The sequence below is a fragment of the Aquarana catesbeiana genome, linkage group LG03, assembly GCF_042186555.1.
Source record: "Aquarana catesbeiana isolate 2022-GZ linkage group LG03, ASM4218655v1, whole genome shotgun sequence".
NCBI classification, from domain to species: Eukaryota; Metazoa; Chordata; class Amphibia; order Anura; family Ranidae; genus Aquarana; species Aquarana catesbeiana.
The window spans coordinates 721,860,278-721,876,932 of record NC_133326.1 but is presented as its reverse complement, the minus strand read 5'-3'; the positions used below and the strand labels follow the sequence as shown (position 1 = coordinate 721,876,932).

The 16,655-nt window shown below is 45.8% G+C and overlaps 1 protein-coding gene across 1 annotated transcript in view; it reads right to left on the bottom strand.

The window, feature by feature from the left end:
• The window catches only part of LOC141134374 (asialoglycoprotein receptor 1-like), a 36,439-nt gene extending 23,922 nt beyond the window's left edge, over window positions 1–12,517 (bottom strand). Inside the window, exons 1-2 of the mRNA XM_073623942.1 lie at window positions 12,397–12,517; window positions 4,599–4,750 (exon numbers count right to left, since the gene is read on the bottom strand). Of these exons, the coding sequence (XP_073480043.1) occupies window positions 4,599–4,750; window positions 12,397–12,517 (273 nt within the window). The remainder of the gene's footprint in view (window positions 1–4,598; window positions 4,751–12,396) is intronic.
• Between the last annotated feature and the right edge of the window lie 4,138 nt (window positions 12,518–16,655).

Here is a 16,655-nt window from a genome sequence, read left to right as displayed (position 1 = left end):
CTCACACATGTGGTACCACCGTACTCAGGAGGAGTAGGAGAATCTATTTTGGGGTTTCATTTTTGGTATGTGTATATGCTGCAATACCCTGCAATACTCTGCAATACTCTGCAATACCCTGCAATACCCTGCACTACTCTGCAATACCCAGCCATACTCTGCAATACTCTGCAATACCCTGCAATACTCTGCAATACTCTGCAATACCCTGCACTACTCTGCAATACCCAGCCATACTCTGCAATACTCTGCAATACCCTGCACTACCCTGGCACTACCCTGCACTACTCTGCAATACCCTGCACTACCCTGCACTACTCTGCAATACCCTGCACTACCCTGGCACTACCCTGCACTACCCTGCACTACTCTGCAATACCCTGCACTACTCTGCAATACCCTGCAATACTCTGCAATACCCTGCAATACCCTGCAATACTCTGCAATACCCTGCACTACCCTGGCACTACCCTGCACTACTCTGCAATACTCAGCAATACTCTGCAATACCCCGCAATACTCTGCAATACACTGCAATACTCTGCAATACACTGCAATACCCCGAAATACTCTGCAATACTCTGCAATACCCCGCAATACTCTGCAATACAACGCAATACTCTGCAATACCCCGCAATACCCTGAAATACCCTGCCATACTCTGCAATACCCAGCCATACTCTGCAATACTCAGTGATACCCAGACATACTCTGCCATACCCAGTCATACTCGGCGATACTCAGTGATACCCAGCCATACTCTGCCATACCCAGCCATATGTGGCGATACCCTGCAATACCCTGCCATGCTGAGCCATACTCGGCCATGCTTGGCCATGATCAGCCATACTCAGATGTACTCGGCTCCTGTGTGTGGCCAGGATGTGGACGTCTCACACATGTGGTATCACCGTACTCAGGAGGAGTAGGAGAATCTATTTTGGGGTTTCATTTTTGGTATGTGTATATGCTATGTGTTATAAGTATTGTATAAATGGACAACTTTGTGTTAAAAAAAATGTGTTTTAACCACTTCCCGCCCGCCGGCCGTCATATGACGTCCTTGATTTTGTGCGGGGATATCTGAATGATGCCTGCAGCTACAGGCATCATTCAGATATCAGCTTTTTCAGCCGGCGATTCCCTACACCATAAGAATGATCATAGTGGCTGTTCCTCTGCTTGATCATTCTTACGTGAGGCAAGAGGGGATATCCCCCCCCTTCCTGCCGCCCTCCCGTGCTTCTACCGACTCACCGCTACGATTGAAGCCAGGATCGTTTTTTTTTTTGTTTGTTTTTTTTTTATTACAGGCTTCCCAGCCTAGAGGTGAGATGTGGGGTCTTATTGACCCCATATCTCACTGTAGAGAGGACCTGTCATGCCATATTCCTATTACAAGGGATGTTTACATTCAAAAAACATTTTTTTGGGGAAAAAAGTGTCAAACTAAAATAAATAATGTAAAATGAACAATAAAAAGGTTTTTTTTTTTTTTTAAAGTGCCCTGTCTGTGTGCTATGCAGAAGTGAACACACACGTAAATCCCGCCCACATATGAAAACTGTGTTTAAACCACACGTGAGGTATCGCTGCGAACGTTAGAGCGAGAGCAATAATTTTGGCCCTAGATCTCTGTAACTCAAAACATGTAACCAGTAAAAAATGTTAAAACGTCGCCTATGGGGATTTTGAAGGGTGACATGTTAGGTATCTATTTACTCAGGGTAACTTCATCTTTCACATTATGCAAAAACATTGGGCTAACTTTACTGTTTTGTTTTTTTTTAAGTACAAAATTGTTTTTTTTTTCCCCAAAAAAACGCGTTCAAAAAATTGCTGCACAAATACCGTGCGAGATAAAAAGTTGCAACAACCGCCATTGTATTATCTAGGGACTTTTCTAAAAAAACATATATAATGTTTTGGGGTTCTATGTAATTTTCTAGCAAATAAATGATGATTTTTACATGTAGGAGAGAAATGTCAGAATTGGCCTGGGTGCTCCAGAACGCCTGAAGGTGCTCCCTGCATGTTGGGCCTCTCTATGTGGCTACGCTGTGTAAAAGTCTCACACATGTGGTATCGCCATACTCGGGAGTAATAGCAGAATGTGTTTTGGGGTGTAATTTGTGGTATGCATATGCTGTGTGTGAGAAATAACCTGCTAATATGACAATATTGTGAAAAAAAAAATTTTAAAAAATCTTGATTTTGCAAAGAATTGTGGGAAAAAATGACAACTTCAAAAAACTCACCATTCATCTTTCTAAATACCTTGGAATGTCTTCTTTTCAAAAAGGGGTCATTTGGGGGGTATTTGTACTTTTCTGGCATGTTAGGGTCTCAAGACATTAGATAGGCCGTCAGTACTTCAGGTGTGATCAATTTTCAGATATTGGCACCACAAGCTTTTGGACTCTATAACTTTCACAAAGACCAAATAATATACACCAATTTGTACTTATTTTTACCAAAGATATGTAGCAGTATAAATTTTGGCCAAAATTTATGAAGAAAAATTACGAAGTTGCTGAATTTTATAACGGAAACAAAGAAAAATTCATGTTTTTACCGAATTTTCAGTCTTTTTTCTTTTATAGCGCAAAAAATAAAAAACCCAATGGTGATTAAATACCACCAAAAGAAAGCTCTATTTGTGTGAAAAAAAGGACAAAAATTTCATATGAATACAGTATTGTATGACTGAGACAAAATGTGAGAGCACCGAAAGCTGAAAATTGGTCTGGTTAGGAAGGGGGTTTAAGCGCCCAGTTGTCAAGTGGTTAAGAACATGGAGTGGTCTAGCCAGTCTTCAGACCATTATCCTATCGAAAATTTACGGAGGGAGCTGAAACTTAGACTTACCTGGTTCTTTCCCAAATGTTGGTGCAGAAGCAGCCAGGCACACAGCATTATCCTCTCTTTCTGTCTCAATTAATAGTCTAGGGGATGAATTGTATGTGTTTTATTGCTGAAAAAAATTGGATGGGGTGAAGGGTAGCATGAGAACCCCCCCCCAGTCTTTGTGAAAGAAGCAGGAAAGATAGCTGGCATCAGTTTCTTGTGAAGGCCACCTCTGATAGAGTGAATACCAAGGCCTTCCAAAGAAAGTAAAAAAAAAAAACTGAACACAGTCACTGGGGCTCTAAGTCCAGGTTGGTACCCACAATGCCGCAGGATCACCAGATGCCTCCTTCCAATATCCATCGGCACTCTTCAGTGAGGGAGAAATTAAAGCTCACAATGCCACAGGAAAGATCGACAATTCCTTCCAACTTCCATCAGTCACTCTTCAGTGAGCTCCCCAGACCAGGTCCTCATATAAAAACCTTTAAATAGGTACCCCAACTATGCCACAGCTGTGACCTTGTTGAACAAACTGCAGTGCTGAAGCAACCTGCTCATAGGGGCTCTAACCGGATAAGGACTCCTCCAGCAGGACTAGACCCAGGACTATCTCACACTGCTCCAGGCATGAGACTAATGATGGGCTCTCCAGCCACCTACTGGGCACACCCCCTCAGGGATTGGCTGAAACACCATAAATATTCATACACCCATCTGTCTTTCCACCCACTGTGATTCTAGAACCCACTAGAATACATAGGGAAATACTCAAACCAGGAGCCTCTGAGACACTGAACAGTCTAAAGCACCTGCTCCACTGGTTACAGCGAAGCCAAACTCAATTTGCATAAAGTCCTAAATGTTGGACAAGCTCTTTATTTAAAGCTATAAAATAATTTGTCCCTCTTGTCCATCAGTCATGATGCAGGCCACCCGATGTCCGTCACCCGGCAACTTGCCAAAAGATGCCCCAGCATACATCAGCAATGCCAAAACTTCCCTGAGCTGTCATATGACTATAGCCATATTTGGTCAATTTCATTGCCTAAACATGGCCAGTGGTCATATTTTGGGCAGTGATATAATTGATGTAACTAGTATACTTGCTTATTGAGTAAGTGACGGTTATTCCCAGCAACATCATTGGTTCCTACTAATGAGGTGGGTGCAAGAACCCGTGACTTTCTTAGAATCCAGTGATATCAGGATGCTGTCACATATAGAAACAGTACTACTTCTACTCTATATATGATGCTCAGCTCCCATTGGCTCATCCCTAGTGGTGATCTTAAGCAGATGTGTGGAAAGAACTTTGTCTCTTTGAAGAAGCTACAGTAGAGTAAACTGTTACATTCCTGTCTGGATGAGGCAGCATGTTATACACGTCAGAACTTCACCAGATTCTATAAAAGGTGCAGGTTTCTATTAAAACTTATAGTTGTGGCTACCGTGTGTGTGCAGAGGGCTAATTATTCAGTTAACCTGCCTCAGCCGTAATCACTCCCAGTCTGCCAGTGCTTAAATTAACTAAGAAGCTGACAACACAGAACGCATCCAGCGCCTTGAGGCGATTCAGTTCACATTTGCATCACTTTACAAATCATTCATTCATTCATGCATTCATTAAATTGTTGCCCTGCAAACTGGAAAATCTATTTACAAGGTAAGGTTGAGAGCATAGTAATCAAATACTGCTGGTAGTAGAGTGATCTGACAGTGTAAAGTGTCTATCTGTTCAGCATTCATACCATCTCCTCCTCGCTATTAATGACTATCAGGTGGGCCTCCTTGTCCTCGCAGTCTTTCTTGGAGAAGTTCCATGGTTTTGAGTCTGAAGACAAGTAGTAACAGCTGAGTGCATATTGTGTCCATTTCTCACTGCATAATGGATTAGAAGAGCCTGACGGGGCAAGAAAGAGAATTATGAGGGTTGTGCTGGATTGTCTTGCTTATAGTCAGACAGTTCAGCCAAGATGGTAAAATTATAATAAAAGCCCAGATAGCAAGGATAACTTGCCACACATTTGTGGCAGTGTTGAATTGTAAGTCTGTTAACTTGCTGCACATTTTCACTGGCAAGTTGTACACTTGCAGAGCACTTGAAGTTCTAATTGACACTTTTACAATTTTTAGAAAATTTGAGTGGGAAGTCTCTAGCAAAAGCAAAGTTGCAATGGTGAGTCTACAGCAAGAGCTCTGCAAGTCTACAGCATCAAAATTCAACCACAGTGACCCCTGTGGTGAGGTGACTATTGACAATATAACTGAATCAGAACTTGCAGCAGAATGCTTGAAAATAAAGTTGATCTAGACTAGAGTCATGCAATGTGGACTTGCTGCAACTGTGCAACAAGCTCATGAAGCCTAGCAAGTCTAGCAATAGCTTAGTGAGTAATTTTCCAATTTGCAACACAAGTGCTTGCTCTGGGATGAGATCACAGATAAAAGACATCACATCCCTGAGTCAGACCCTGGATTTGTATTTGTCTTTGAAATGCCATCAATGTGTTCCTGCACACCTGTGTCTCCACCCAACTTTGTGTGTCACAGCTTTTCTTGCATTTTCCATAATATAAAATACATACAAAATCCAAATGCTGGGAGACTAATAAAATAGGCACAGCAGGCAGACTTAGAAACAAAATGTAACCAGTGTTTTCTCAGACAGCCAACCTGAGGTGAGCTTTTATCAGGGGATTGACCTATCTTTGACCAAACATGGAGGCAATGTTCTGAAAAGGCCTTCAAGCAGCCAGCACCAGGTGAGCTTTAATCAGTGGATTGGACCTACAGTAGTTTTAACCCAGTATGAAGGCAATGTTCTGGAAGGTCTTTCAACCAGCCAACCCCAGATGAACCTTAATCAGTGGATTTGGACCCAGCTTTAAGGCCCCATTCACACTAGCGCGTTTTTTGATGCATTTTGCATTTTGCAGAAATGCACGGGAATTTTTTAACATGGGTTCCTATGGAACATGTTCACATCAATGCTTTTTTGTATCTCTGCGTTTTTGGAAAGGGTCGGGGACTTTTTTTCATGCAAAAAGCAGCGTTTTGCATGTAATGGTTTTCAATGGACAAGCATCAAAAACGCAAGTGCACCGTTTTTGCAGCGTTTTTGATGCGTTTTTGGTGCGTTTTTGGTGCGTTTTTGCCGTTTTTTTTATTTTTTTTATTTTTTTTTTTTGTAATTTTTTTTTAAGACTGTAAAAAAAATGAAAAAAAAAAAAAAAACCGCAAAACGCAAATCGCGGCAAAAACGCGGCAAAAACGCAGCAAAAACGCTGCTCAAAAACGTGCCAAGCATGAAAAAAAAACCTCCAAAAACGCTCAAAAGCAACATGCATAGGTGTGAATCGAGCCTAACCAAACATGGAGGCAATGTTATGAAAGGTCTTTCAATCAGCCAACCCCAGGTGAGCCTTAATCAGTGGATTGAACCTAGAAAACAAATGTCATAGGTTTTATATTCACATTTTTCAGTTTTTTATACACCTAGCGCAAATTTTTTTCTTTAGAATAACTTCTTAGAACATTCGACAGACACCAGAAGCCTTCAATGACGGATTCGACCTTAATTATTTCGGTTTTTCGGACAAATGCATTTTGTAACAAAACGAAATAAATAAAAACAAATTTAGGGAGTAACTACATAAATTTATTTTTCGGACGAAAACGAAATTCCGAAACAAAATATTTCAGTGTGCACATGTCTAAGGAAAAGAATGGTTAGCTGTTGCAGCAGTGATTTGTATTGCAGCTTGTTCAAGGAGGTCATGGCTGCCTGTAATGGGGCGCAGACGGGTTCCACCCTGGGATTGGCCTCCGAGATGCAGTGGCAGGGCATCACATAGAGGTCCTTTATAGTGGTATTGGTAGGGAACAGGAGCAGGGAAGTCCTCAGATTAATAAGCTGAACCACTGGACATAGAACTAGTACTATGCCAAAGCATCCACACCGCCAGTACTTCCAGGCTTCATCTGCGTCCCTCCGGAATGGATTCTTGCTCTTCGAGGGGTGTGCCGAATTCTGTTTGAATGTGGACATTTCTTGCTTCAAGGAAGACACATCCGGGGCAAGCTCCCATATGGCCTTCTGTATGGCCAGCAGGGGTGAAGGAGCCAAGGCCTCCTTTTATAGGCGTAGCGGTTCATGCCTCTTTGTAACCGCCATGGTTGCTCCCACATTTTTCTGTTCCGTGTCTACTACAGTATAAGTTTACTGAGAGGGTGTGTGCACTTTGATTCATTCCTGTAGGGCTCTCCTGACTGCGCGGCTGTCCCCACCACAAAGCTTTATCACACTAAAATAAATCGTGCTTAATAGTCATATAATGTCCATAAATACACATATGTGAGTCCCTGTTGGGTAAATCCGTGACTTCCACTGCAATAAACCCGTCACCATAGGAAGATTAAAGGCTTACCAGACAGCCCTTAGTAAAAGGCATGAAAAACCTCTACTTTGGATGTTGTCCCTTCTGTGGATGGGTCTCCTCCGGAAGCATTGAATAAGTAACAGCAGATGGTCATCAATGGAAAGAGTTCACTCACAGCGATAATGAGTATCCAAAAAAGAAGAAATGCTCCAATAGTGTAAAAAGGTTTGACTCTCCTCCTCTGCTGCCACTTCCAGCAACGTCTCCTCTCTAAGATGCCTACCCATTGCCCAGGCGGGAGGAGTTGCTTACGGCACTGGGTCATGACAAGTTTTTCTCTACCCTTGACCTGACAAGCGGTTACTGGCAAGTCCCAGTGAGGAACCAAGACCGTGAAAAGACTGCCTTAATCACGCCCCTGGGACTATTTGAATATAATCAGATGCCCTTCAGATTGAGTATTGGTCCCAGTACATTACAGCATTTGAAGGAGAGGTGCTTCGCGGATTTAAATTTGGAGCCTGTACTACTTGGACGATATTATAATTTTCTCCAAAACATTCAAGGACCATATCCAACATCTGGACTTGATCTTTACCTGTTTAACCCAGTATGGGTTTAAACTCAAGCCCAGTAAGTGCTGCCTAATGCATCAGAAAATCCAGTACCTTGGACATATAATAGAAGCCAGGTAAGGGTCTCCCTCCAACCCGGCCAAAGTCCAGGCATCACAACGACTATTACTGAGCTGCACTCTTTTCTGGGGCTGGTGGGATACTATCGGTGGTGTTTTCCCAAATTCGCACAAATTGCTGCTCCTTTCACCCAGCTACTGAGCAGCTATTCAACCCAAAAGAAAGGAGGGCTGTCACCTTCATGCCAGTCCAGTTATTTTTTTTTTTCAATAGCCGGAAAATGCAACCGTAATTTCACATTTTAAATGGGTTTTTTTTGTTTGTTTTTTTAGAAATTTTGTTCTATGCATGCTACAGATGCACCACTTTATAGGCACACTAAGGGGCCCCCTAGGCACTATATTTAAAGGAATTTTTCATTTTTATTATTGCACTTTAAGCATCATTAAAATCACTGCTTCTGAAAAAACAATTGTGTTTAAAAAAATTAGTTTTGCATTGGTACATGTCCCCCAGGGCAGTACCCAGACCCCCATACCCTCTTTATGGCCGAGCAGGGGTGTGTTCGGCCCATCTCTAGTTAGGATCTACCCACTGTTGAGTACAGAAGAGGACCCATGAAGTCAGGACCAACTCACTGCTGAGGACAGAAGAGGACACATGAGGTCAGGACCTATCCACTGCTAAGGACAGATGAAGATCCATAAGGTCAGGATCCATCCACTGCTAAGGACAGAAGAAGACCCATGAGGTCTGGATCCACCCACTGCTAAAGACAGATGAAGACCCATGAGGTCAGGGTCCACTCACTGCTGAGGACAGAAGAGGACCCATGAGGTCAGGACCCACCCACTGCTGAGGACAGAAGACAAACAGTGAAGTCATGTTGCCAGACAGAAGACCTTTAGAAAATCGTTACATAAACACACTGTATGTATGTATATATATGTATATATACAGTATATATATATGTATTGTATCTCACAAAAGTGAGTACACCCCTCACAATTTTGAAAATATTTTATTATATCTTTTGACAACACTGAAGAAATTGCACTTTGCTACAATGTAAAGTAGTGAGTGAACAGATTGTATAACAGTGTAAATTTTCTGTCCCCTCTAAATAACTCAACACACAGCCATTAATGTCTAAACCGCTGGCAACAAAAGTGAGTACACCCCTCAGTGAAAATGTCCAAATTTCATGTGTCATGTGACTCGTTAGTGTTACAAGGTCTCAGGTGTGAATGGGGAGCAGGTGTGTTAAATTTGGTGTTATCACTCTCACTCTCATACTGGTCACTGGAAGTTCAACATGGCACCTCATGGCAAAGAACTCTCTGAGGATCTGAAAAAAAGAATTGTTGCTCTACATGAAGATGGCCTAGGCTATAAGAAGATCGCCAAGACCCTGAAACTGAGCTGCAGCATGGTGGCCAAGATCATACAGTGGTTTACCAGGACAGGTTCCACTCAGAACAGGCCTCGCCATGGTCCACCAAAGAAGTTGAGTGCACCTGCTCAGCGTCATATCCAGAGGTTGTCTTTGGGAAATAGACGTATGAGTGCTGCCAGCATTGCTGCAGAGTTTGAAGGAGTGGGGGGTCAGCCTGTCAGTGCTCAGACCATACGCCGTACACTGCATCAAATTGGTCCCAGAAGGAAGCCTCTTCTAAAGATGATGCACAAGAAAGCCTGTGTCCTTAGTCCAAGCAGACTAAGGACATGGATTACTGGAACTTGTCCTGGGGTCTGATGAGACCAAGATAAACTTATTTGGTTCAGATGGTGTCAAACGTGTGTGGCAGTAACCAGGTGAGGAGTACTAATACAAGTGTGTCTTGTCTACAGTCAAGCATGGTGGTGGGAGTATCATGGTCTGGGGCTGCATGAGTGCTGCCGGGCACTGGGGAGCTACAGTTCATTGAGGGAACATGAATGCCAACATGTACTGTGACATACTGAACCAGAGTATGATCCCCTCCCTTCAGAGACTGGGCCGCAGGGTAGTATTCCAACATAACGACCCCAAACACACCGAGAAGCTGAGGGTAAAGGTGATGGACCCAGACCTAAATCCTATTGAGCATTTATGGGGCATCCTCGAAGGTGGAAGAGTCTCTAACATCCGCCAGCTCCGTGATGTCGTCATGGAGGAGTGGGAGAGGACTCCAGTGACAACCTGTGAAGCTCTGGTGATCTCCATGCCCAAGAGGGTTCAGGCAGTGCTGGAAAATAATGGTGGCCACACAAAATATTGACACTTTGGGCCATAAAACCGGTATTTACAAATGCAGTTAAAAACACTCACAGAAAGGTAGTGTAAAACAAGCTCATCGGCCCACACAGACATGGCGGTAGGTCCCCTGTCACAGCTCTCCTGGATCTAGCTGACCAACCAGCTGTAGAGGGAAAGACAGATGCCAGAAGCAAGATGGCTGACCAAATTCCAGGTCCAGCTTGGAGCACATGCACTAGAGGTGACGTCAGAAGGGGGCAGTTACATGTTTCGGAGCGAAAAAGCTCCTTTGTCAGCCATCTTGCTTCTGGCATCTGTCTTTCCCTCTGCTGCTGGTTGGCTACTGAAGATCCAGGAGAGCCAAGAAAGGGGACCTACCGCCACGTCTGTGTGGGCTGATGAGCTAGTTTTTCACTACCCTTCAGTGTGTGTTTTTAATTGCATTTGTTTAATAAATACTGGTGTTACTGCAGTTAAAAGCACCTATCTTTCTTTTTATATTCCTCTAGAGTTTGCTTCTACCCATTTGAGTGCTGCTCAAGTGCCCTCTGTGCATCCTCCAGTTCTTATTTACTTTGGATGGTAGCTCAGAGAACCAGGATATCCAGAGGTTCCATTCATACAGAAGCTCCCTATATACCTCCACCCATATAGCTGAAGGAGCTAAGCTGGCAACCAATGAGTCTTTTTACATCCAATATTAGATAAAGTGTGGGGCTCTTGGTGGCACCAGTTGTACAGTGCTGGAAAAGTGGTGCTGAAGGGGAGTTTATAGAAAATGTGTTAAAGTATAAGGGAACAAACAAACAAAAAACAGGGGTTAGCTGAGAGGTATGAAGAAACTGGGAGGTAGTATGAAGAAACTGGGAGGTAGTAGAGGAGAGGAGAGGAATGGGAGGAGAATTCCATTGTGCTGCTAGGATTATAGGGGTAGAAGGGGCATCTAGATGTGACTGGAATTTTAGGGTTTTGGTCAAAGTGAAGATGCTATTGTAATCAAAAAGTAGAGCATCTAATAGTTCCTATTTCAGTCTGATCCTGCGCAATAGTCAGAGTAGAGAAGTAGGATATACTCTACTTCTAAATCATACACCAGAAGGCGTCATTTTATTGTAAGCATCGATGGACTTGTGATGCATCCAGTCTGTCCAAGTTTATTATTATTATTTTCTTTTTGATTGAAAATGTATACTTTATTTTGCATAAAACTATACAAAAAACAAATACTTCAACAGGGTACATTCCACTCTGTACTGCAACGCAGCGCAATAAATACACTACATAACAATACAGTTCCAAGCATACAAATAAATTACATTCATCCTGCGGTATGATGCCTAACGTTTTGTGCAGAGTACTATTACCCTGAAACCTCACGTCATGCATGTTGCTGCATTACCCTGAAAGTATTAGCTTAAAAACATGTTGCTAGATAGCAGGTCATATATCGTTCAGTCAAATTGCATTTCAACAGGCAACGGGTGATGGGTATAGGAAGGGGGGGTAGGGGAGGGGGAGAGAGTTCACAGGCCCGAAGCTTTTTTTGAACTGCCAAAGGATACAGGGGGGGGGGGGGATCTTCAGACCTCCTCTTCCTCCTTAAAGTCCATCAAGTAATAGTCTCTGAGCAGACAGTGAACCAGTCTGCACCAGTCCTTGATGGACATCTTCTCCCGCTGGTGGATGAGGCGCTTTCTGGCACACCATAAAGCGTCCTTAATACAGCACAGCACCCGCCAGGCGCTGTCAATGTCCTCCTGTGAATGAGTTCCACAGAAGAGTCCGTTCAACACACCGAAGTGTGTGATTGCAGTCTGTGGTACAAAGTCTTCAAGTTCAGGTTCCAAGGCCCTTAACAGGCCCTGTGCAAAGGGGCACTCCCAGAAAATGTGCAAAGCAGTTTCCTTTCTGGATGAAACAAAAAGGGCAGTGCCTGTATCTGCACAGGTTTCTGGCATGCATATATGTCCTGAGCGGCTACCCTCATTGGACTGCCATCCATACTAGATCTGTGCCTGTTGGTGAGTCTCCTTAAAGTAACATTTCTCCAGACCACTTTGCAAGTGGCTGAAGGGAGGCCTGGAACAATCTCAGCAATGTCCGATACTCTAATCAACTTGTGGATAGTTTTTGGCTTTCACAAGCCAGGCTTAACTCCATGCAGCCCCAGCTCCTTGATAAACTTATAAAGTATCCAAGTAATACCAAGGAGTGTCCCAGTTGTAGGGGATGGAACTGTCCCATCCAAGTGACCTCCAAAGAGGCAGGAGGAAAAAACGGGATATGGTGTTACCGCCAGAGTCCACGGTTCTGTCAACCAAAGTCCTACGGATGCAGTTACAAGCAAAGAACACCCTCAGTAGAGTGGCGATGTCAGGCACGCCCTTACCGACCTTGAGAGGTTCCTTGAACATAACCGCCCGCTTCACCCTGTCCATTTTGGAGCTCCAGTTAAGAACACCGCCCTGGTGATGGCCTTGCAGGTGTTAACCCAGGGGGGCAGGCCTGGGCGAGGAGCTGTAACACAGGGAGAATCTCGCTGCGGAGTACCAGTGTTTTACCTTTGATAGTGAGCTCTCTGAGGCTCCAAAGTTCAAACTTTTGTTGCATCTTGGCCAGTCTCTCCTCCCAGGACTTCAGGACTGCGCCCTCAGCTCCAATCCAGACTCCAAGCATTTTAATGAAGTCAGCTTTGATGCTGAATGGAATGGGCGCAGAAGAAGGCAGGAACCACTTTCTGAAGAGCAAGACTTCCAACTTCCCGCAGTTGACCTTTGCCCCTGAAGCTTTGCCGAAGTCCTCACAGGTCTGGAAGTGTGTTGATGGAGCGCCGATCAGCACAGAACACTGTCACGTCGTCCATATACAGTGAGCACTTGACCTCCCGTCTGTCTGGTCCTGGTGCGGTGATCCCTCTGATCTCTGTGTTCCATCTGATGCTTTGGGCGAAGAGCTCTACACAGCAAACAAAAAGCAGAGGTGAGAGAGGGCAGCCTTTTCTGACCCCATAGAGAACCGGAAAGGGGTCATTTTTCCATCCATTTACCAACACCAAACTACAAATGTCATTACACATCACATTCACATACGAACAAAACATTGCCCCAAGACCAAACCTGAGCAGAGCTCTGCACATAAACTCATGGAAGACATGGTCAAAGGCCTTCTCCTGGTCAAGACTGACCCGGGTCGCATGCCCACAGTGGCCATGAATGTACTGGACCATGTTCTGGACAAGCACAAGGTTGTCCGGAATCCTGCGGCCAGGAATGCCACAAGTCTGATCCGTGTGGATGATCCGTCCGATGACAGACTTCAGCCTGTTGGCCAAAACCTTGGCGAGGATTTTGTAGTTCACATTCAAAAGAGAGATCGGACGCCAGTTTTTCAGGTCCGATCTCTCCCCCTTCCGCTTATACCAAATCGTGATCGTCCCCTCCCTTAGCGACAGAGGCATTCTGTCCTCCACCACCATCTCCTCATACAGCTTGAGCAGGTCCGGGCCCAGAAGATCCCACAGCATTACATAGAGCTCTACTGGGAGACCATTGCAGCCCGGGGTCCTGTCCCACCTAAAGGATTTAGTGGCAGAGTGTAGCTCTTCCAACACCAAGGGAGCGTTGGCGACCAATGAACCTGCAGGATTGACTGAGTTAGATATACCTGACAGGAACCTGTTGACCGCCTTCGTGTCTGTGGCTTTCGGGGAGTAGAGATTGGTGTAGTAGTCGCTGACCACTTGCATCACAGCCTCCTTCCCCTTCTGGAGTGTTCCAGTCTCGTCACACAGCTCTGACAAGGGTGTGTGCCCTGAGTGAAGTTTCCTGAAAAAGAAATAATTGCATTTTTCACCTTTCTCTAGATTCTCCACCTTGGCATGGAAGACAATGTGCCTGAATTCTTCCTCGCAGTGCCCTTTCAGGCTCTTCTTGGTGTCTTCCAGGTCCTGCCTAACGTCCCAGCCGCAGTGATGAAGGTCCTGCAGGGACTGCAACTAACCCTGCAGTCTCCTGAGTTTCCTCTTCCTGAAAGAAGCTGCACAGCTTAACTTTTATAACCTCCCATCACTCACTTACCCTTCCGAAGAATCTTTTTTTCTCCTTCCAGGTGGCATAGGCCTCCCTCACCCTCATAGAGTTTCCCCATCAATTCCTCATTTTCTAGCAGGGTACTATTCAGATTTCAGGAACCTGGGCCGCGGGCAAAGCCCTCGCCCAGGCCAGCCTGAAAGTGAATGGCCCTGTGGTCAGAGAAAAAGCAGGGGACCATGGAGAACTCACAATGCTTGACTGCCCTTGAAGTGAGCACAAAGTCGATCCTGGAATGCACGGATCAGTTGGGTCGGCACCACAAATAGTTTCCCTATGGATCCCACGGCGTCCTGAAAGGAAGCCTCTGAAATCATCTCCCTGAGCAGCCTAGAAGTAGCATCAAGTTTTACGTTCATGCTGGAGCTGCGCCCGTCCTCCTCGATTGGAGAAGTTAAAATCACCGTCGATCACTACTGTTCTGGTGGTGACAAGTTGGGTCCGCAGGGTCTGGAAAAGTTCCAGCCACGCATTGTTATCTGGGGGAGTACACGTTGATGAGCCTAACTGGCTCTCCCACACACAAGCCTTCTATGACCAAAAGACAGCCACAGACTAGCTCATGGAGTCAACCGTGAAGCACCCACCCCTGACAAGAATGGGTACCCCTGCGGATTTACAATCGCCACCCCTGGACCAGTAGGAGGGACCGAGGGTTCACTGGGAGGACAGATGAGTGTACCTCATTAAGGGAGGAAGAGCGCACTCCTGAAGCATGTAGACATCACTTTGCGGAGTAGAAAGAAAGGTCAGCACTGCTTGCCTTCTAGATTTATCCTTGATACTCCTCACTTTAATGGAATATATGGAGCTCTCCTCCATAATGAAAAAGGGTATAAGGTCTAGTCAGCAAGGGGCCAAACTTACCTCCCTGGAGGGGGGGGGTGACTCTTCCATTGCATCAGCTGCCTGTCCTGTGTTAGACCCAGCTCCTCAAGAACATCCTCTATCATTTGGTTGAGGTTGAGGGTGGGGTTAGGCTCGGGGTCGGCCATGATCTCCTCCTCTTCCTCCTCCCCCGCAGACTCAAGGTCCTCCACTACTGGGTTCGGTCCAGCACTATCGTGCTGGACCCCGGTGGGCCGTTTGGTGAAGGCGGTGGGTTCCTCTGCTGTTGGGATTTCAGGCTTCCATTTCAGGTTTCCTGTTTTGCCACTGGTGGGGGTGGGAGTGGGGAGGGCAGGGAGGTCCTCGAGGGAGGACAGGTCCGGGGTGGGCAGGCAGGGTCTCCTCCGGCACGGAGGGGGTGGGTAGGAGTGTGCCGAAGGCAGGGGAGGGAGGGGACTTACCTGTGGCCTTTCGAGGCTCCTTTGGCTTCTTGTTTTCTGGTGGTTTCCTCCCAGTGCTAGAAGATGACATACCCTGGATCAGGGCTCCAGCATAGGTCTGGGTTTTGTGGGGACAGTCTCTGAAGACTTGCTCTACCAATCCGCAGTGGTTGCAGGCTTTGGACCTTGGACAGTCCTTGGTCTTGTGGCCTGTAACCGACAGAACCTGTATACAAGCTCTGTGCAATCCTTACCCATATGTCCAGGATGGCCACATCTGTTACAGTTGTGGGGCATGCTGGAGTAGAACAGGACTCCTGCGGAGGCTCCCAGGGAGAAGCAGGGCTGCAGGTGCTGGAGGTCCCCCGAAGGGTCTTTCCTTAGCTTGCAAAGCACAGATCACTTACCTATCCAGAAGCCGTTGGCATCGAGGATTCAGACCAGGTCCTTTACCATGATGCAGAACCTCTGGGGGTAGGTGGCTATGTCCTTTCCTTGGGTATGGGGGTTCCTCATGACCACCGTCAACCGCCTTTCCTCCCGTGGTATGGGACAGTTTGCAATGAAGTTATGGAAAGGGGATTCCGGGCCACAGGTCTTCACCAACTCCCAGTATCTTCTGCAGACCTGAAAGGACACAAAAGTGATAAAGAATATACTTTCTGTGAAGGTCTGCACGGGCAGCGTACCTGCTTTGCTGAACCCTTGCTCCAAGATCATCTTCTGTATTTCCACAGATCTCTGGGGTCATGTTGGGGACTCTTCCGTCCACCTCCTTCAGCTGCACCACGATCATCTGCTTCATCCAAGGTTCCAGGATTGGGAGCCCGTTTGCAGGCAGGTACGGCTTGGCTGGTCTTGGCAGGCTGGAGCCGGCCAAGGCAGGGGTGGTGGGTGAAGCAGCGACATTCTGGGGTTCTGCTTCATTTTGTTGGTCTTCTTATCGCTCTTTCCCGTCGTCAAGGAGTTGGATATTGCTTCAGGAGTTCTTAGGCGGCTTCTTTTTGGTTCCTCGACGTCTTCACTCTTTTCGCAGCCTTTATAGAGGCCCTAGAGTGTCTACTGCCCGAAGGTAGTAATGCAGAGTGGGCGGGAGGAGGGAAGATCGCAAACTCGTTCACTGTGGAGGCTAAGCCTTTGCCCAATAGCGCAAGTAGGTTAAGCTGAATTGAATCAACGATCCTACAAGGCCGAGC